Below are 21617 nucleotides of genomic sequence, written 5' to 3'. Positions count from 1 at the left end.
AACAAGCCTTCTGGCTTGTCTGGTGTCTGTAGATGAGTGTTTAATAATACTTCAATAGCCATGTAGGAAACACAAAGCATTGACTGTTTCATATGCTGCTGAATGTGTCGTGTTCATTTAGAATGAATAAGTTATACCGTATAATGGTACTAAGTATTTAATCACTGGTGATAGACACCAAACTATATAATGACGCTGAGTATCTGTGGATATCCTGTAAGCTTGACTATTATTGTTATGCCACATAATTGTAGGGTGTGTGAGTATAGGAGCATGTGCTGACAGAACCCAACTTCATTAATGTTGCTTCATCATCCGTTTTGTTTTCTGTCCTAATAACATTACTCTGACCATGTTTCCATATTAATTACCCTTCTTGATTACCTACCCCTTAAAATGGGGTTTTTTACTCGGGCAAGAGGTTCCTTTAAGTGAAAATAGATTTTCTAACAACCTTCTCAAAGCTGAAATAGTTTAATTTGCTTTACGGTAGCCTAACTAACGATAATAGTTTCTAATATCATCTTTGTGGCCCCATTCCAACATTCCATAGTGTGGGAGTTTTCGATTAGGAGCCTTTAATCTAGTAAATAACAAAGAGCAGTGTGGTTTAGCTCAGATATAATGCCAGTAACGAAGGAAGTACAAGTGAATTTATCCAGACTGGGGGCCCTCCCACCTATTGCCATAAGAGGAGTCCCCTGCCCTATATGTCTATGTTTATTATTTTTTTTATGCATCCTTTTCTTCTCCTCTAAAATGTTCAGCATCTCAAAGACTCCCTGTGCTCTTTCGGTTTCCAGATCATGGTCTATCCCTGCACTCTGCCACTTGGCTTTTCTCCTATTAACTCCGAATAGATTTGGATTTAACCGCACATTTTACGTTAGGCTTTTTTCATGCACCACAGCAGACTTTTTTTTTTAATCTTTCAAGTGGTCGAGGAGACATTATTCAACACATCTGCTTTAGGAACTGTCAAAAGATTGAGTGCGTAACTTCGCAGGCTAAACTTGACTCAGAAAGGCTTTATCCAGGTCAGATTATCAAGAAGCAATATGTCATCACTTTTTAATCGTACTAAGGATTTTACTCGGACACGGAAATCACAGTCGGACTCGCCACCTTCTTCTCCTTCACCGACAGCAAAGACACTACGTGTACGAAGCTATGTGTTTTCTTTATCCGTATGTCTGTGTGGCTTTTTGAACATACCTGTGTTTGGTAGTATCGGTAGGTTGCTACCGGTAGGTTGGTTGCTAATTTCCAGCTGCCTTTATCCCGACAAATGCTTTTACACTGCACTCCCAATCTATTATTATAGGGATGATATGCACTGACAACCTCCCTTCACTTGTTTCCCCTCACTTTGTGTATCTACCAAGTCTTGTGTGTCTCCCTCTGGTATTTTTCTCTATCCCAGCACACTGCTATCTTTTTGCCCTAATATGGCAGCGTCACATTTTCCATCAGAGAAATGTTTATTGTTTATTGCGCTTTATTAAGTCGTCATTACGTCTGCTTGCTAAAAAAAGAACTTGGAAAGTATGGTTTGTTGTTGGTACTGTAGACATCCCTAATATAAAGTTAAGCGGGAAGTTTTTTTTGACTGCACAGCCCACTTCTGATGGTTTTTTTTTTAACTGAAATCAGCACCCATAATTTCCCATATTTGTATGTGAGCTGTAAATAGCAGGCTAACACACCGTGAGAAATACATCGAAGGAAGATAAACTGTTAATATTTATGTACATGTGATCTGGTTTTTGAAGTGCGGAATCCGAGCACTGCTTCATTTGGTATGCGAGTGCTATTCTTCAGCAGCTAAAAGATTAGTGTTCCTAGTGTTTCTATGTTTGGATGGAGTCCCTGTGTGTTCTGTCCACAATGTTAGTGCTTTAGGAAGGAGATCAGCTGCTGCTCATGGTCAAGTATTTTGCAGCTGTATAGGGGTGGGACAAATTCCAATGGGATAACTGGTCTTGAGACAGGGAACTTTATATTGCACTTGTTAACCCTTTATGTTGAAATGAAGCTGAAACAGATTGTTATTAGTTTGCAAGAAGGGGTGCTAATTGCATGGCAAAGTGTAATGCAACTCAACTGTGAATTTGCAGGTGAGGTGCCGTAAGCTAATATTAAGCACTTAATTTTCTTCATGGGCATTACGTTACCCTGGCTAGTAGGAGGGACAATGGGCTGTTTCCATTTACACCCATCACTAAAAAAAAATAAACAAACTGAATGGAGACAGCAAATGTTTCATCTTCCACCAAAATGACCAAGAGGCATCTGTCATGTCCCCCATACAATAACGTTAATCATTTTCACATATCATAGCAGAACAGTCATGTTCAGCGAGGACGAATTCAATTGGTTGTGGCTAGTCCCATGGATTTCAATGGGTGTGCTATAGTGAATAAAAATTAAACTTAAATATTTCATGCATTCATTAGAGATGCCCAAGGATAGAAGAACAATTAGACAGAAGTCCTATTTTCTAACCCAATAACAAAAGAATATATGTAGTAAAATGTCCTGGAGTCCATTGAAAACAAAAAACCAATGTGAATTGGGCTGGGGTGGTCTGTCCATTAAAATATTTGTAATGGAAAGGTCTTTCACTGCATTGACATTTCTCTGTTTAAGAATGACAGGGCCATATGTGTCATGAAGAGGCCCAACCTAGCTATTAGCTGTTGGAGCACTAACTGAGATTTATTAAAAAGAGATCTGTAGAATTGCTGGGAAGTGATGCTGAATTTGCACATTTTAATATTATCTTGCAGTCCTGTGGCTAGGTCCATATGGGTTGCTGCAAAGATGATCATGATTGTGGTTTTATCTCAGAGTTCCCTTACACAGCTCAAAGTGTTTCAAAGGTATTTTCACCCTAGCAATTGCTATGAACCCAAAAGAGTGTCACTGGTAGAAGGTCATAAAACGTTTATAGCATGTAGATATACAATATTTATATGACCAAATACAATAACAGTCCTTACAGATAATAATTATAATAATAGCTTTTGTACATTGCTATGGTGTCACATTACATTACCTGTGGAATGGCACCTTAGTCTAGAACGGAGGCACTTGTTTGTGCTGTGTTCTTGAAACATTAGGCTCAAAAGGTTGAGATGTTGGAAAATTGAGGTTTAAGTGTCAAGGCCACAGAGTTTTAAAATGTTTGGTGATGTCGTTTTGGGAGTATTGTAAAAAACCTGATTTGTGTTTTTTACATACAGAAGGAAATGTGTGATAACTATACATTGAAAAGCCAATATTATAAATGTCTATTAGTGTTATTAGCTGACATTTGTGTTAATAGCTACTGGTATTTTTATAATGGTTCAGGGTTATACTTTATTGATCATAATCATAACCATATCAGTTGATATCTGTTTTTGAAGTTTTTGATGTATAACCTATAGCAATAAGTGTGGATGTAACTCCACTGCCAGTATGCCATTGGTTTCATGATGGGATGGGGTGATTCCGCTCACTTTACACATGTGCTATGTTAACATAGCATTAATCGCATTTAATGGTGCCAACAGACATGGAGGAGCTAAACTAATGAAATAAGTGTAACCTGTTTCTCTCAACCAGTTAATGCCATTGAATATTTTAAACTAGATAAGAAAGTCTGGGGTACCACGGACACAGCAGACAGGATGATAATTCTTACATCTCAAAAATCTCCTTGTAAACAACATTTGGAGTATAAACATTTGAGGGCACCACTCAACCCTGATGGAGAGTATGAAGAGTTTGCACCTTCACTGCCTTTTCAGCTGTAGCTCTAGAAAACCTGGCATACATTCTCCATGACTAAATATGAGTTAGGATAAATATATTCCAGTCTTACTTAAAGTCCGATCCTGACTTTTGTTTATGTTCATTGCAAAACATAAATATACTGGAAATTGCCTTCATTCCCAAATGAAAGGAAAATCTGAGGATGCCAAATCAACATGGTATCCATGCTACTGTAAACAACAGTGTCGCTGGCCACAGGTTCTGTATCATTTAGATTACCTGACATTTGCAAGGACTCAATGTGCTTACAACCAAAGTTTTTTTTTTACCCTAAAGGGCTAATCACAGTATAATGCCAGTAAAATTAGCTCTAGGATATAAGGGCAGAATGCCAGTGAATTTGCCTCGAGGGCACGACACTGGTTATCACTCAGCAGTGTATTATACTTTGAAGGAAAGTGGAAGGTTTTGTTGTTAAAAAGCTGTTAAAGTTGTTATTGAGCGGTTCTATTTGAAAACAATGCAATGACATACCGCATTACTCACTTAGTTGGTTACCCAAGTCTGTCTATAGAGATATACAGTATATACACATGTATACTGTACATACACGCGTGTGTGTGCGTATAAAGTGCCTCATTGTACGGGCTCATGTGCCGATATATATATATATATGTGCGGCATTCCACAGTATAAAGGCTTATGTGCCTGTATATAGGTATACCGTTCCCCTGTATAAGGGTTCATGTGCCTGTATATATGATTTTAGGAGCATATGAGTTAACAAAGCAAAGGGAGAGGTATAGCGCGGAGGTAATGAGCCTGTATAGGGCAGTGCAGTTATAATGGAGAGGCGGACATCATTCCGGTACAGAGCAGGGTGTTAGGTTGTTTGTATAAAGGGTGACGTAGAGAGGTAGAGATGGATAAGAATCGGTACGGGTTGGAGGACCCGGGTACGGGGCACAGGAGGGGGTAGTAAATCGCCGATACAGGCCACCTTACAGGGAATCGGAAGTCCGGTACAGGACGGGGTTGTTATTCTGTGGGCACAGCTTGCTTTCTCTCTATAGCACCATCCGGACAATGCCCCCACACAATGGCTTCTCATTTGAGTAATGTTCTTATTTGCTATATAATCAGAATCAACTTAAAGTATACATAATTTTTTTTCAGTATGAAAATTAACTATAAAATGTGTAAAGGAACAATTCCCTGATAAAATTGCTTGATATTGGAAAAACCCAGTCAACTATAAAGTGACTTTTGCTTTCTTTAAGAATGATATACAAAAGCTAGTACTCCTCAATTTAAAGTGGAACTGTCACATCTAAACCAAAACCATAATCAAACCTTGCAATGAAAATCACAGCTCACTTCTGCTATTATTTTTAGTGTTTCTCCTAATTTCTGTTTCTCATTTATTCTGATGTATGGGGTATGTTCCAGCTCATATCCAGTGTAGTGTACTTCATGTAATGTTTCCTAATTTCTCATGACCCCTAACTGGAGAGTGCATTGGAATCCTACTATTTACCGTATTTGCTCGATTATAAGACGACCCTGATTATAAGACGACCCCCCAAAATCCTAAAGGAAAAAAGTTTTATCAGTAAATGTTAATTCATGTAAACAATTTTTTTAAATAAAAGCTATGATTGAGAAAAATATTTTTTTTGTTTTTATTTCCTTGTATTTTCCAACCTGTCCCCCAGTTACGCACATCTGCCCCCAGGCTTGCCACACCAATATGGCACTGCGGCCCATGATATGCCTTTTAACCCTTTTAACCCTCTATATGCCCCCTATGTGCCACTCTGCCTCCAGAAATGCCTTATACCCCTATATCCCATTCTGGCATTTAGGGGGTTAAAATGCATATTATGGGGCAGAGTGGCATATAGGGAGGTATAAGGCATTCCAGGAGGCAGAGTGGCATTAAGGGAGTTAAAAGGCATTGTATAGAGCACTCTGCCTCCAGAAATGCCTTATACCCCTATATGCCACTCTGGCATTTAGGGGGTTGAAAGGCATATTATGGGGCAGAGTGGCATATAGGGAGGTATAGGGCATTTCAGGAGGCAGAGTGCTCTATTAAATGCCCCCTTAACGCCACTATGCCTCCTGAAATGCCTTATACCTCATTAAATGCCACTCTGCCCCCTAATATGCCTTTTAACCCCCTAAGTGCCAGAGTGGCATATAGGGGTATAAGGCATTCCAGAAATGCCCTATGCCCCCATTTAACACACACACACACACATACACACACACTTACCGGTGCTTCCAATTTCCTGCTGTATTGCCGGGGCAGCGGGTTGACGTCTCCTTCCGCTGCAGCCGGAAGGAGGTGGAGTTGGCAGCGGGGGTTTGTCTGCGTCCGTCGCGCATACCTTCGGTGCGGGGAACTCTGATCTCTGACAGTCGGGGAAGGTATCCGCGACGGACGCAGACAACCCCCCCGCTGCTAGCAACACCTCCTTCCGGCTGCAGCGGACGGTGTCTACGCGGATCGCGTAGACGTCAACCCGCTGCCCCGGCAATACAGCAGGAAGCACCGGTAAGTGTGTGTATGTGTGTGTGTGTGTGGGGGGGGAGACAGGAGGATCCAGGTCCCGTGCAGCGGTGCGGGGGATCGGGATCTTAGTCTCATAATCAGACCTCTATTTGAGGTCTGATTAGAAGACGACCCCGATTAGAAGACGAGGGGTATTTTTCAGAGCATATATATATCGTCTTATAATCGAGCAAATAATCGTCTTATAATCGAGCATGATGTCATATTTCGTGAGGCGCTGGCCGATACACAGTGGGAGTTTGAGTAGGAGATCTGTGTCTTAGTCTGCTCAAATCTCTTTTCCCAGCCAGGGTAGGTTGCTACCCCAATAGGCCAGTCTGGCCTTGCTCAGAAGTCACCATCAGCATCAATGCAAGGTTTTAATATGGTTTTTAGTTTTGAGTATTTTCCCTATCACCGAAAGACCTGGAGGAATGGTCAGAAACTCTCTGGGTGAAACCCAGAAAGTTCCCAGGTATGTGCAGAGCCCCAGGATATGATGTCAGTCGAAAGAGAAAGTAATAGTGTAGAGGTCTGTACTGCCTGGTTGCACAGATCTCCAGCTGACAATCGGGTACGATTGGCCTTGGGGCCATGGGAGGAAACTTAACCTGGAACCTATTAGTTCTAAAAATGGCTCTGGCTATATAAAAGCACTGAAATACTTGGGGAAAAATCAATAGGAAGAGCATACCTCTCATTCATCTTGCTCGTGTGTGAAGGCCCTCAATCACAGCTTCTATGCAGCCACCTCACAACCTGTTGAAGTGAAGCACCAATATCTCATAGTGCTTCATTTAAGTGGGTAGCAGGGTAGTTGGAAACTTAGTACTCAACTCCTAGCTCTGCCCTACATACTGCTTCGAATGCTAGAGTTAGGTTGTATGGAAGAGTTTTTAACATGTCGTATGTTTTTGAAAACTTAAGGGAATTTGTATAATGCACATTTTATATTGTCCATGGTTTCTTGATCCATCATTAATAAGAAGATCTCAGTAAACATTTCTGTTTAGGGACTTGTTATAAGGCACAGACCCAGACTGGCCATTTGGCACACTGAGTAAATGCCCAGGGGGCCGCTGGCTGGCATCACTTTCCTACTAACTTTAGGTTCTGGAGTGAGTGGCCACTGGCTGGATATGCAGGATGAGGCCTGTAATATCCAGCCAGAAGCCACACTTACATCTAGGAGCCTTAATGTGTCAGGGCCGTCTCATTATCCCCAGTCCAGGCTTCATGAGTATTTACATGTATTTTTAAAAAAATGTTTTATTTGTGATTAACAGCTACTCTTGAAGTCACTGTCAAGCACACTCTGAGATGAAACTCTGCACCATTTAGTGATGTGACGTCTACCAGTAATGAAATAATTCCACAGATCACTGCAGTATGCAGCAGTGTACGTCCAATAATACACAGCTATACATTTGACAGAGCGTATACTATATAGATAAATAAAACACTCAGTAATAGATTTTAACGGATATTATTATTTTCAAAGTGTTCAATTTATTCAGCAGAAGGAATGCTGAACCTCACCGTATTTTTAAGGAGAATCTCAATGCCTTTAACTGTGGGCACATTTTCTTTTTATTAAAAACATATTTGTTTTTGGAATGATCTAATGTTTTGAGTTAGCCTACTTGAAATGAGTTTCAATCTTTAAAATGTATGACTTGGTAAATATCCCTCTATTTAAACTAGATCAGTCAACTACACAGATATATATTTAGCCTCTTAACATTTTTACACTAAAGGACAATGCCAATTCTGACTTTATGTTGTTCAACTGTAGTTTTTATGTTTCTCATTTAGTAAACCTACACTCAATATACAGTATATTGTAATTTTCAATGTTCAGGGCTCATAGGGCTATCTTTTGAAACTTGTATTCATAAGCAAATATTTTGTGAATAAAATTCAAAAAGCTAAACTTTAGGAAATACAGTGAATGTCTTGATTGACTTTTTGGGCCCAAATCCCTCTGATCCATCCTGACCCTTTTCCAGGAGCCCAGAATGGTTGGAGTGTATCAAAGGGATTCACAACCCTAAAAGGCACAATGTGAATATAAACAACAAATGTAAAAATGTGTTTCCAAATTACATTGTGAATATATACACTATTTCTGATTAAATGTCTTGAAAAATGCACCATAATCATGTCTCTAACGAAACAACTAAAACAAAAGTGTCCATCTTTGGTCAAATGCTTCTAAATGTGATACTTTGAGAAGCTTACGTTCCATATGAAACACAGATAAGCCAGTGTGCTTCACTTGGCTTATTCATTGTCCGAGGGCTAATAGGGCCAAATTGATCCCATTTACGCTAGACATTTTAAAATATATATTTTTTGCTTGGTGCGCAGTGATCGGGTTATATAGAAACTTTAAACTTGCATGTTGCAGGGTTCCAAGGGTTACAGGGTCTGGGAACTTTTACACGTTTAATTTTCATTTTCAATTTTAGCTAGTTTTACGGTTTCTTTCTATAGCACAGGAATCTCTTGTGACTAAAATGAACCCTGTGACAGTGGGTGCAAACTCTGTCACAGAGCTCTCCTTTCCCGATAAAATCACAGGCAGGGAGACCTACTCAGAGACCTCAGAGAGAGAGATTTATCCAGAGAGATCTAAGGAATCCCTCCTGCTGACACAACTATAGGGGAATGTCTTAGTTTTGTCTTTTATATTCTTTTCGGTATGCAAGCGTTGTTAAATGTAATCTATAAGCTTGAATCCTGGCTCTTGCTGACAAAAGGCAAAGCAGGCTTTCATAAACTTTTCTTGGGAAATGCTGTGCACATGGATGCATGATGTGATGGATGCATGGTGAGATCTGTAACCCATGATGTGTTAGTTCACACACTTCAAGGGGAAATTTAATAATCAGTAATGTAGTGTTTTTGTTTTTCAATCCGTGTAATAATACTTACTGTGATTTAACTTCCCATTGCCCAGGAACAGTTTGAGACATCAGGGACAGACCTTATTTGATGTTGTCAAAATGATGTCACAAATTAGGACATTGTACAAGCTAAGGTGCTGCCAGTCCCAATACACTGGATGGGTGAGACATAAGCTTGATGGAAGGAAGTATGCACCTAGCTAAAAGCCTTGCCTCCTAGCTACTCCTTAATCCAACAACCTAAAACTAAGTGACTACACTTTGGCTATTTGAAATATTGGGGTGTGCATATGCCCATAAAATTTAAAGCAGTATCTGTACAAACATGTGCGCAGGTAATGTTATTTTTTTACACATATACGTATACATTATACAAAGCAAGTACGTACACCCCCTCCTGATTATTGAGTTTAGGAATTTAGCCACATCCATTGCTAACAGGTATATAAAATCAAGCACATAGGCAGCCATCTTCATAGACATGCACTGGCAATAGAATTGGTCATACTGAAGTTCTCAGTGACTGTTAATTGGGTACCCTCATAGGATGCAACCTCTGCCACCAAGTGAGTTTGTGAAATGTATGCCCTGCTAGATCTGCCCAGTCCACTGTAAGCGCTATTATTGTGAAGTGGAAGCATCTACACAAAAGCTCAGCCAAAAAGCGGCTGCCCACGCACACTGAGTAGGGATTCCGAGTGCTGAAGCATGTATTGAGTAAAAATTGCTTGTCCTCTGTAGCATCACTCACTAGATAGTTCCAAACTGCCTCTGGAAACAGTCTTCAACATTGTGCTTTAAAATAGGGAAATTTGATCCTAATATGAGATTTTAGAGTAAGTCAGTTGTTAAAATCACATATAACTATATTTTTTGATCAGTAGATATTATTAAAAGGTGCAAAATGTGGCAAAACACAAATGTTGCTATCTTTCAGTCCTCTCGTTCTTGGCAGTACAACAGGCTGTCAGCTTTCAAAGGGGCCAAGTATCTTTCCATAAGTGAAGTAATAGCTTACTGTGGATGAGTGCTGGCAATATGATCAAGGCATACTAAAGGAATAGTGTTTTTATAATCTACCCATAGCTATTTTTTTTACATTGTATACGATTTTACACTGGCTCATTTTAGTTGTTTAACTATTTTTTGTCTCTTTTCCACAGCATGAAAGATTATCAAGGTAAGAACTGAATTTACATAAATATCACAAATCTGTAGCATGTGTAGAAATAATATAGACCATACCTGGAAACTTTCTATATGCGCTGTGTTTGAAACTATTCTGAACACCACACCTTTAAAAGTATAAGCAAATGGTTCTAACAGCACTGCTTATAAAAACGTATTTTAGCTTTAACTATAGAGAAAAGTATCAAATGGGCTGTTCAGATATTATTAAATTAGGGCAAAGTATGAATGTGTCTGTTCCGTGTGACCCTTAGAATGGTATGAAAGCAGTGTGACCTAGAGTTCCCAGGTAAACAGCATACATAGACCATAACTGTACAAATGGGTGGTGATTTATGTCCATAAAAGAGCAGTTGGTGGTCATGCAGAACCATCAGAATGACAAATACCTGTGGAATTTAGCATCTTGAATGTGAAGTTGTTTAGCAGCTATTTTTGTTCACTGTAAATTCATAAAAACATAGAATAAGCTGGTGCTCCACTGCCTTTCTACTATCAGAGGGTCACTATGTGCATGATATGTGACTCTGCTGGGTCATGGTGGCCATGCCCAATAGAGACCTGCTGCTGAATATACACCTTTAACTACAACCTTCTGTCTTCTATCACTCAGTCATTGCCTTATCCATTAATACGTAAAATGGGTAATCCACCCTTATTGCACAGTAGCGGAGTTGGACATGGCCTGTTTCAGGGCGACTGCACTCTCCAGGGTGTTGAGCACCTAGGGTTGAGCAGCCACACACCAGGGCCTTGACATAGCAGCGGATGTTGTGCAGAACAAAACAAAGAGATATCCTGCAGGCACCCTGGAGCAGGCATGAGACATAGCTCAGAATAGCTGAAACATAGGCAAGGAACACAGGGGATGGAGAGATGAGCCGCTTCTCCTTTAAGGAAGGATAGGACATCTTAACTGGGACATGGGGAGAGGAGAGAGGAACCGAAATCCTCAGATGATTCAGGGAAAAGAGGGCAAAGGTACATAAGAGACAGACAAACATGAATACAGGAACTAGCCTAGGACTATGTGATAACAATTGGAGATTCCGTCACATCATATGGCCATAGTATGCTTAGCCCACCACTACGCCAAAGTACTCAAATATAGGGTGGGTCCTAGCGCTAAACCCTGCCTATTGAATCACTAATAAGCTGAAACGAAACATTAAATCTATACACAGAACAGAGAAGAACATACCTTTAGACTGCAGACTGAGACAAACATAATAAACGGGTGGGGCACACCTTATAAAGGAAACTGGAGCTGCAGCTAAGAGCAGGACTAGAATCAAATAATCAGAGGTAGAGGACAGCGCATAAGGAAATCCAGGAATAGATTACAGCAAAGGGGGAACAGTAGCGAGACAGGAACCTAGAGACAAGCAGCTCCGCAGCCTGAATGGGGCGTGACACTGTGTAATAATCTATGGCCAACAAACACATCATAGAGCTGCTCACTATAAACAGGTCCATCACCACAAATTAGGTAAAAAAGGAACTATACCCACAGTTCCAATATATGGTCACATAATAAAAATAGAAACAACAAACGTAGCCTTTATCTTTATGTGCATTATGCTGCATTTGTTGATTTCATTTTTATTACGTGACCAGAATAAAGTATTGCATTTTTTACATCTCTGTCTGGAGTAGTATGATGAGTGTGGCGATAACGCAGAAAAATAGTAGAATGAGCAAACCAATCACACCCCAAACATATATAAATATATAAACTTAAAAAAGACTAATCTAAATATGTCCACTGTATGCCGGCAGCTGAAAAGAAAAAAATGCAGGCCTCTCTAGGCAAAGGCCGAAAACAAATAAGGAATCCAAACAGCGCTCAGTGTATGGACACTATAAAATAAGAAAAGTACATAAGTGAAAATAAAGCAAATATCAATATAAAATAGTGCAAATTGACAATTGAAAAGAGTGGTGTATATAAATAAAACACCATGCGTCCAGTAAATTGTCCAAAAACCTAAAAGACAACAAAAAACACGCAAACCCAGTGCAATATGTAGGTGGAAATAAGCAAAAATGGAAAAACCTGTTGGAATACACTCACAAGTGAGGCTCCTAATAACCTAGGAGCAAAGAATAATAGGCTAGAATGGCATACTTGTTCTTTAGAAACATTTACATAATGGCTCTTTTCTCTCTGAGGGATAAATAAGGATTTATTTTTTAATACTGTATGAGTTACATCCTGATCATTTATAGATGGTAAAACATTATTATCCTTTGGTCTATATTTGTTGCCGTTAAAGGACGATTTTTCTTGAAATAATTTGAGTCCTTTCTCATGAAAAATCTTTTAATTTCCAATTTACGTAGAAAATTGAGTGTCTATAAATAAACCAAAAGTATTAGGTAATACAGTAGCAGCAAATGCTTTGTTCAAAATTCACAATTCCAAATGGTTCAATTCCCCCCCACTACGGTTAAAAATACCTTTTGTAAACAAGTCACGTGGTCATCATTTGTTGTGTCACTCCGTTTGCACTTCACCAATCCATTCATAGTTATTTATATACATCACTCTTTTCAATTGTCAATCTGCACTATTTTATATTGATATTTGCTGTATTTTTCACTCATGTACTATACAGCCCTAGAGGCTGGTTTATCTTTTCCTTTTTATAGTGTCCATACACTGAGCACTGTTTGCATTCCTTATTCAGTTTCAGCCCGATTTGTGGTGAGCCAGAACCTCTATGTGTGCTGAATTGCAAGCACCCTTTGGTTTTTACAGTATAGAGGTGTTAGGCCCACTCAGTTCTACCCATTCAGTATGATTTGCTGTATCTGCTCAGAGCCAGAACGGCTTCATACCTACTTTTATATGGAGAAAAAATATGTTGTGTGGTACAACAAGTGGGGATAATCGTGAATGTTTAAGGTTAAAGTCTTGCTTGTTTGAACAAATGGATGTGCAATTATCATAGGTGATATACACACTTTTTTTTAAAGCTATCCAAAGTGTTGTGGAAGCTATCAACGTATGATGTGTTGGGTAATAAACTACTTGCATGTATGTTTTTCTTACTGCAGTAAACCATTTAATATTTTTCATTTGAAATCTTTATTGCCAGGTTAGACTCTGGAGGCTCTAACCTGAGCTCTACAGACTCTGCTGTCGGTAGAGTGAGTGCATATTCACGCAGGGAGAATCGTCTGGCTTCACTTGGAAGTAAAACTGAGGACGAAAATGAAAAGGATTTCAAAAAGGTCAGAATCCTAATCTTGCCAGTGTAAGAGAAAGTTGGAAATGCTGGAGAGTATGAGATTCTCTTTGTACTCCTATAACTGAGCTCTTCGATAGGTTAATGCGTATCCTGGATTAAGTATTTATTAGGAGATTGAAGGATCTGGGATTGATTTTGGTAAGGAGATAGGCATGTAGTCTTGGTATGGCCTGGACCAGAACTATATTCCAAAAGTTTGCTTTCTGATATTTTTTACCACCCAGACTATTAGGTTGTGCCTAATAAGGATTTCTAGATATATGTAAGATAACAGTCAAAATCGCTAAAGCAGAACTCATGGATGATCCCTTACGAAAAAATTACTGCAGTTTTTTCTGAAGTAATACTGCAGTTTTACTGCACATTTACTGCAGTTTTACTGCATTTGTACTTCACTGTACTGCAGTTTTACTGCAGTTATTTTTGTACGGAAGTACAAATGCAATAAAGCTGTAGTACATTGAAGTACAACTGTAGGTTTGCAATATAAAAAAAAAAGTGCAGTAAATGTGCCTGGTCCCTTCTAATGACCTAAAGTATGTCATGAATTACATAAGCCTGTAGAACCTTACTATTCCCATATATGGGAATATGCATGTTTTGTTAATTGTGGACAGTTTATGTGTTAAGTGTGTATGTTGGTTTAATTTTTTTTTTAGCTGTATGAGAGCGCTTTCAATGAAAATGAAAAGCTTAAGACAAACCTCCGTGAGGCTCAGCTGGAGTTAGTGAACATCAAGAACAAGCTGGAACGAGTTGCAAAGGTAGTGAGCTGACCTTCAGCATTGCAGACCATACTGCTAATTGACTGGACTGTTTAAATAAACTTATTTTGGGATTATATGTGTATACCACCCACAGTTTACAGTAAGTACAGTTGACATTAAAGCTGGCATTGACTACATGGGTAACATTGAACTGTGTCATAATTATAAAAAATACAGTCCCCCAGGAACTTTTAGATAGATGGAATAGTGTCCTATTCCAAGAGGCAGTCATTCATGGATTAAGTCCTATGTTTGCTTTAGCAGGACAGGTGCTTGCATGTTAATGAATTGAGAAATATAAGAGGCCTCTCTATTGTATATTATGTTAGCAAAATAGCAGAATGTTTCAATATATCATACTATAAATTTTATACAGAGAACATTTTGGTTAGTCAAATTTTCCCATTCCGGTGCCTCCAGAGTAGCAGCCAATGATGGAACTGATTAGTAAAAGAAGTTAAAGGGCTAATCAGCTGTGGCTTGAAACATAATCCCTCAAAAAGCTGCCTATGTAAGTAAAAGAACCTAGTACCACTCTGTCCAAATACTGTATATAGCTTTTGTACATAAAAAGACTGACTCTCTTTGCTGAAGCAATCTCCACCAGAAAACATATTTTGAATGCCATAAACTACATAACAATACTTTTAAGGGGTTCAAACACATTTTGGCATAGATGATTCAACAGCAAATCTGAGATTTTAGAGTGGGGTTGATGAACCCACTGTTGATTGTATTATCTGAATTGCTTTCAATAAATTATTGAATTGAGGGATGAACCTTAATTCTCTGGGAGAGAAAGCTAAAGCTCAAAAGTTGTTTTTTTTTCACGAAAGGGAGAGCAGGAAGTATACTTTACTTCATAATGCATTGCAAAGAGTTTACATGGCAAGCACGGCTGAGATGGCAATGCCTAGCTGAGAAGTGAGGGGATTTTGGGAAAACATTTCACAGATTTCATTATGTATCATACAGGGCCCGTCAAGCTCTCCCTCTAGCAGAAGCTGATTGGGGTTGGCTCTTAATGTATAATAGTCAAGGCACTGGAACCGCCACTCTCCTGCCAAATCTTTTGGTTGCAGGTTTTGGATAAATCACAGTATCTGACCTACATTCAGAATGTCTTTATCAAGATAGAAAACCTTTGGATGATCCCCAGTCCCAGAAGACTGCATAACTGACATGGCATCTTCAATATCTGCGGAACAAATTTTTGGGAACTTCCTGTTTTGCACTTTTTGATTTTTTCCTCCTTGTAAAACCATGGTATAACCAGCATTCCTCTTAGTCTAAAATGTAATGTTTTTAATGAAATCACTTTCATAAACACTCTAGGCCCTTATCCCAAGAGGATAAGCATGGAACTGATAATGTTGAACATAAGGGCAAAATGTAAACACTTTCTGCAACTTGGGTAGATTATTATATTGATATAAGTACATCTGAAGCCATGAAGTCCTCTTCCTGGAAACTTCAGGTCCTAAACAAGTCTGAAAGACTAACACCAAAATGAGTACTTTGTCACCTTGCTATAGCTGGAACTGGTTCCAGAACATTTTCTCATTTAACCCTAATGCATATGCTTGTGAAGGAAGTTTCCTAAATCACAGGGGGCATACTCTTACCTTAGGATTCTTTTCAGTTCAGTCTTTTCATGTATCCATTAACCTTTCCTTAAATATTAGGCAAACTGGAAAAACTCTACATCTTCAAGAAAGATGAGACAAAAACATGCTTTGTTAGAATGTTCTCACTAAATATGGACATTTCTACCAAAATCAATACACATAATTCCGTATCTCCAGAAGTCAAGTCCATATTAACGAATTTTAACTTCACAGTGCCCCTCCTGTGTTCATCAAACACATCTCAAGTGGTGCTACTTCAAATTCTTGAAATGTTTTATGCATACTAGTTTCAAACAAAGTTATTAGATACTTTAGGATTTTCAGTCTTTCCTTCTCATCTCAATATGCAAAAAGCAAACTTTCTAGCATACTTATCATGCATACACATAAAATGACTACTTTGGGATTTCCATTTTCCATTTTCAGAAAGCAAAAAATCAGGAATCAAGAAGCAAAAAAATGAAACAGAAAGTTTTTTCACCAAAAACATTTCTGTACTGTACTGTATTTCTCAACTGGCTAGAGCAGGGGTGTCCAAGAAAATATACAGCATGACTCATATGTTTTTATAGTGAGCCAGACACAGATGGTGGTACAGCATGGCTCCTATTATTATATGGCAAGCCAAACACACATAGTGGTACAGCATTACTCCAATCATTATATAGCAAGCCATAAAGAGACGGTGGTACAGAATGACTCCTATCATTATATGTCAAGCCAGACATAGACAGTGGCACAGCATGACTCCTATCACTATATAATGAGACAGACACAGACGGTGGTACAGCATAACTGCCATCACTATATACCGAGCCAGACATTGACAGTGGTACATAATTAACTCCCATCATCATTTCTGCTTGCTTTTTGGTGCTTTTTGACTCTCACTCACTCCTACTCTCTCACTTACTCACGTTCTCGCACTCTTAATCAATCTCTCTCACACGCCTTCACTCTTCTCCATCAACCCCTTCTGTGCACCTGTCTCCTTTTCCCCAGCTCCTTTTTTCTGTCTTTTTACTTCTCCCCATGTCTTCTTTCTTTGTTGGCTTCTCTGTAAACCAGCTCTTCCGCAAAAGGGTGGAGCTTGCAGATACATCCCCTCCCCTGATTGGAGAAACTAGAATAATGCAGACAGATTTACTGAAAAAGTAAATGTCTAGAAAAAGTCCAGAAATGCTCCTATTTTCTCTGCATTTGTCCCATGGGCCGCATATTGGACTAGAGTGTGGGATTCTTAATTCTAGAATGGCCAAATGGCTTTTAAATACTTTCAAATTCTATGTTTTCATTTACCTGTAGTATTTTAAGGACACATCTAATTTAAAAAAATATTTTTAGCTTTATGTAAACATTTAACAATACATTTACCAACTGTTTGTTTTAGCTTTCTGCTAATTTTTAATATGTTTACCTAATTTCAGAAATAATTTCAGAAAATCCTCTCAAAGTACATTAAAGTTCATCCTGTGATTTCTTACTAACCTACTCTTTCCACAATACTTAATCTCCTTTTTCTCTGCTTTTAGAAACAAGACCAGTCATCAAGTCAGTCAGGGCTTTTGGAGGCAGAGAAGAGGGTGAGTTTGGACAGTTGTATTGGAACAATTTTAACGTGGAAGGATATGTTGGTAGCCAGAGCTACTCAAGCATATTTCTTAAGCAATCCATTCTGCCATTGCAGGAGAAAAGAGTTTTGGAGCAGAGGATGTCTGAGATGGAGGATGAGTTGAAGGTAAGACCACATGGGTCATTAGTATAATAGATAAAGTGGTACATTCAACATATACCAAACCTAGTTGCATAAGTGTGCACAACTGGGGCTGTGTTCAGAATTAACATTCAAACTCATATTAAATCGAAGTCATTACACACCTGCCATAATTTAAAGTGACTCTGATAAATCACAAATAGCTGTTCTAGTAGGATTTACCTGACATCTGCTTAGTTGCATCTCAGAGCAAAAGCCATGGTCCACAGAGAGCTTCCAAAGGGATCTCATTGAGGAGAAGGGTTCAAAAGAATTTCCAAAGCATTAGATATACCATGGAACACAGTGAAGACAGTCATCATCAAGTGGAGAAAATATGGTACAACACAGACATTACCAAGAACTGGACATCCCTCCAAAATTGATGAAAAGACAAGAAGAAAACTGGTCAAGGAGGCTTACAAGAGGCCTACTGCAACATTACTGCAGGAATTTCTGGCAAGTACTGGCTGTGTGCTACATGTGACAACAATCTCCCATATTCTTCATATGAACTGGCTATGGGGTAGGGTGGCAAGACAGAAGCCTTTTCTTACAAAGAAAAACATCTAATCCTGGATGAAGTTTGCAAAAACAAGCATCAAGTGCCCCAAAAGCATGTGGAAAAATCTGTTATGGTCTGATGAAACCAAGGTTGAACTTTTTAGCCATAATTCCAAAAAGGTATGTTTGGTGCAAAAACAACACTGCACATCACCCAAAGAACATCATACCCACAGTGAAGCATGGTGGTGGCAGCATCATGCTTTGGGCCTGATTTTCTTCAGCTGGAACCGGAGCCTTAGTCAAGGTGAAGGGAATTATGAACAGTTCCAAATACCAGGGAATTTGGGCACAAAACCTTCAGGCGTCCGTTAGGAAGCTGAAGATGAAGTTCACACAGTGACCCACATCCAAATCCACAAAAGCATGGCTTCACCAGAAAAATATTAACGTTTTGGAATGGCCCAGCTAGAGCCCAGACCTGAATCCAATTGAACATCTGTGGGGTGATCTGAAGAGGGCTGTGCACAGGAGACGTCCTTGCAATCTGACAGATTTGGAGAGCGTTTGCAAAGAAGAGTGGGCAAATATTGCCACGTCAAAATGTGCCATGCTATTAGACTCCTACCCAAAAAGACTGATTGCTGTAATAAAATCAAAAGGTGCTTCAACAAAGTATTAGTTTAAGGGTGTGCACACTTATACAACCAGGTTATTGTGGGGAGTTTTTAATCCCCCCCAAAGATTTCAGTTCTCACACAATTTATCTTTGTCTCATTCTTTAAAATAACAAGAACCTAACAGGGGTGTGTAGACTTTTTATATCCACTGTATATGCACTGTCCAAATACACCCATGTACACTGCCCTTACACACACACACATGCACATTGCACTTACACAAGCCTGCTAATGCACACACATGTAAACATACACTGCCCATACACACACATATGCATGCCCATATACACACACCTATACACATACACTGCCTTTAAACACACATATGCACTACTCATACATACACATATGCACTGCATACACACACCTGCGCTTACACACACACACTGTCCTTACACACACATATGCACTACCCATACATACACATATACACTGCCCTTGCACACATCTGGTAACACACACCCACATATACACTGCCCTTACGCACACCTGCCCATACACACATATATGCACTGCCCATATGCACACACATACATTTCCCTTACTGAGGCTGCAGGGTGGGAGAGGAACGAGCAGCAAACTGACTCCTGCACTCCAACTGATTTTTAATTACCATATGGTGTTTGATTCAGTAAAAGTCAAGCAGTGAGTCGAATTAAATTGCAGGCTACAACTCATATATAACTAAAACAATAATTTCACAGGTTTACAATGGGTATTGAAAGAAATACGTGGTAAATATATATATATATATATATATATATATATATATATATATATATATATATATATATATATATATATAATTTGTATATCACAGATTTGTTGTGCAATACATCTTCACATGATTTGATATTTTATTTATTGCTACATTTTTTTAAACTCATAGGTTCTCACGGATCTGAAATCAGATAACCAGCGTCTGAAAGATGAAAATGGTGCATTGATTAGAGTGATCAGCAAACTCTCCAAATGATTCCCGTAGATGATAATACATTTTGTCCCCTATGTTATCTCCTTTGATTTTTTCCTACCCATCAAGCCATTGGACATGGAACTGCCTGTGTGAAATTGTATACTTGATGCTATTTTGTACACACGTTTTTATGTATATCTGAAGAAGGGATTTTAGTAACTTAAATCAGCAGTTGCTCAAGGTGAGAATATTTCCTCATTTATACATATGTAGAGATATGCACAGTAAGTGATATATAGTGAAAGTTTTTTACATATTTTCTTAGACCAACACTTTTTTTATGGACCTGTGACCTCAAAACGAGTCTAAAAAAACAGTGGTATGTCCCTTATAGCCCTATTGCTTTTTCCTGAAAGACTGCACTTTTAAACAGTATAATTAAGTCTGACTTTTCAGGATCTCTTCTGCCCAGTCCTCATTTAGGTCAAATACTGTTATATGAACAATACGTGGTGTATGTGTATATATATATATATATATATATATATATATATATATATATATATATATATATAAATTTATACCAGATCTGCCTTGAAGAATCAGGACAGCCTTTTGATTGCAGGGTATGTAAGTTGGCTACCCATATCCCTAGACAGGTAGCTCTACTTCCCCGTCTTGGCTCCCATAAGGTATGTACATTTTGCCTCTTACCTATGAATACCTATTTGAATGCTATTATACTGAAAACCATAGGTAATTACACATACAATTTCTTTATTGTATTCCAAAGATTAATTAATGACAGTGTCTTTAATAAAAAAAAAATATTTTATTCGGTTTGTTTTAAAGCTCCATATCTCACAAATCACTATGTATTTTATTTACTACTATAATTACTGCATATAACTGCTCCAAGCATATACAAAACTTAATATATATTTAAAAACAAATGATCAATATGGTCACAAACAAATCTAAAATGCACTTATAAAGACTTAATATATGTAACTATACATAATGAACTTTGCCTTCAGAACTGTTTGAATTACACTGATCTCTCACACTGTATTTTTTTAATGTGCAATTTTATTGAGTGTGTGCTCACAATACCCTATTTATCAATAAATCACTCTTTCATAGTAATATTTGTCATTCATTTTGTATTTTGTTTTAATAGCTTTTCAAATGTAAGAGTGACTTACAAATATATGTACGCATATCTATAAATGGAGTTGCCACAATCAAGGCCGGTTTTGGTGTTGGCTGGTAACCCTAGGCCTGCAGAACCCTGGTGACCATAAGGTATATCATGGCTGGATTATTTCCTTTTTGGATGCACAATGTATTTGATATGGGTTACAATTAAATTTAAAATAAATTCATGTGATGTTTAAATACACAAGATAAATCTGTTACAAAAGTTCAAAAGATAGGTAGAAGTCATATTTATACATATGACAGGTATTGCTTTAGGTTTTAGAGCACATACACATTTGTTGTAATTTTTTGTTGGAAATGTGGAATTAATTTAGGAAGAAAGTTAAACATGTAGTCCGTCATATTATAAGCATGGTAGGTTTGTTACCTAGGCCACCTAGGATAGCTGTTGAGATTTTCCACTAGCATTTTTTCCTGGACACATTTATGTTTACATGTTGCTGAACCACTAACTATGAAGTACTTCCGCACATTATAGAGG

General features: G+C 38.4%; 1 protein-coding gene across 1 annotated transcript; it reads left to right on the top strand.

The window, feature by feature from the left end:
• Positions 1-1058: 1058 nt before the first annotated feature.
• On the top strand, positions 1059-19975 carry LOC149276994 (protein phosphatase 1 regulatory subunit 12B-like). Its single transcript, XM_089503201.1, has 7 exons — positions 1059-1160; positions 10389-10405; positions 13515-13650; positions 14327-14434; positions 17595-17645; positions 17750-17800; positions 19889-19975. Exons 1-7 carry the CDS (start codon positions 1059-1061, stop codon positions 19973-19975), a joined length of 552 nt encoding a protein of 183 aa, XP_089359327.1.
• The last annotated feature ends 1642 nt before the right edge of the window (positions 19976-21617 follow it).

This window comes from Sceloporus occidentalis, unplaced genomic scaffold (assembly GCF_023333645.1).
Source record: "Sceloporus occidentalis isolate IW3139 unplaced genomic scaffold, rSceOcc1.0.p SCAF_222, whole genome shotgun sequence".
Taxonomy (NCBI): Eukaryota; Metazoa; Chordata; class Lepidosauria; order Squamata; family Phrynosomatidae; genus Sceloporus; species Sceloporus occidentalis.
The sequence above is the reverse complement of the archived record's forward strand: the minus strand, read 5'-3'. Positions and strand labels throughout refer to the sequence as shown.

Bases quoted from the DNA above. Each gene is read 5' to 3' on its own strand.
- LOC149276994 (XM_089503201.1), top strand. From the start codon at position 1,059: ATGTCATCACTTTTTAATCGTACTAAGGATTTTACTCGGACACGGAAA. The intron at 14,435-17,594 runs GTGAGCTGACCT...CTCTGCTTTTAG, and splicing joins TGGAACGAGTTGCAAAGGTA to AAACAAGACCAGTCATCAAG. The intron at 17,646-17,749 runs GTGAGTTTGGAC...CTGCCATTGCAG, and splicing joins TTTTGGAGGCAGAGAAGAGG to GAGAAAAGAGTTTTGGAGCA.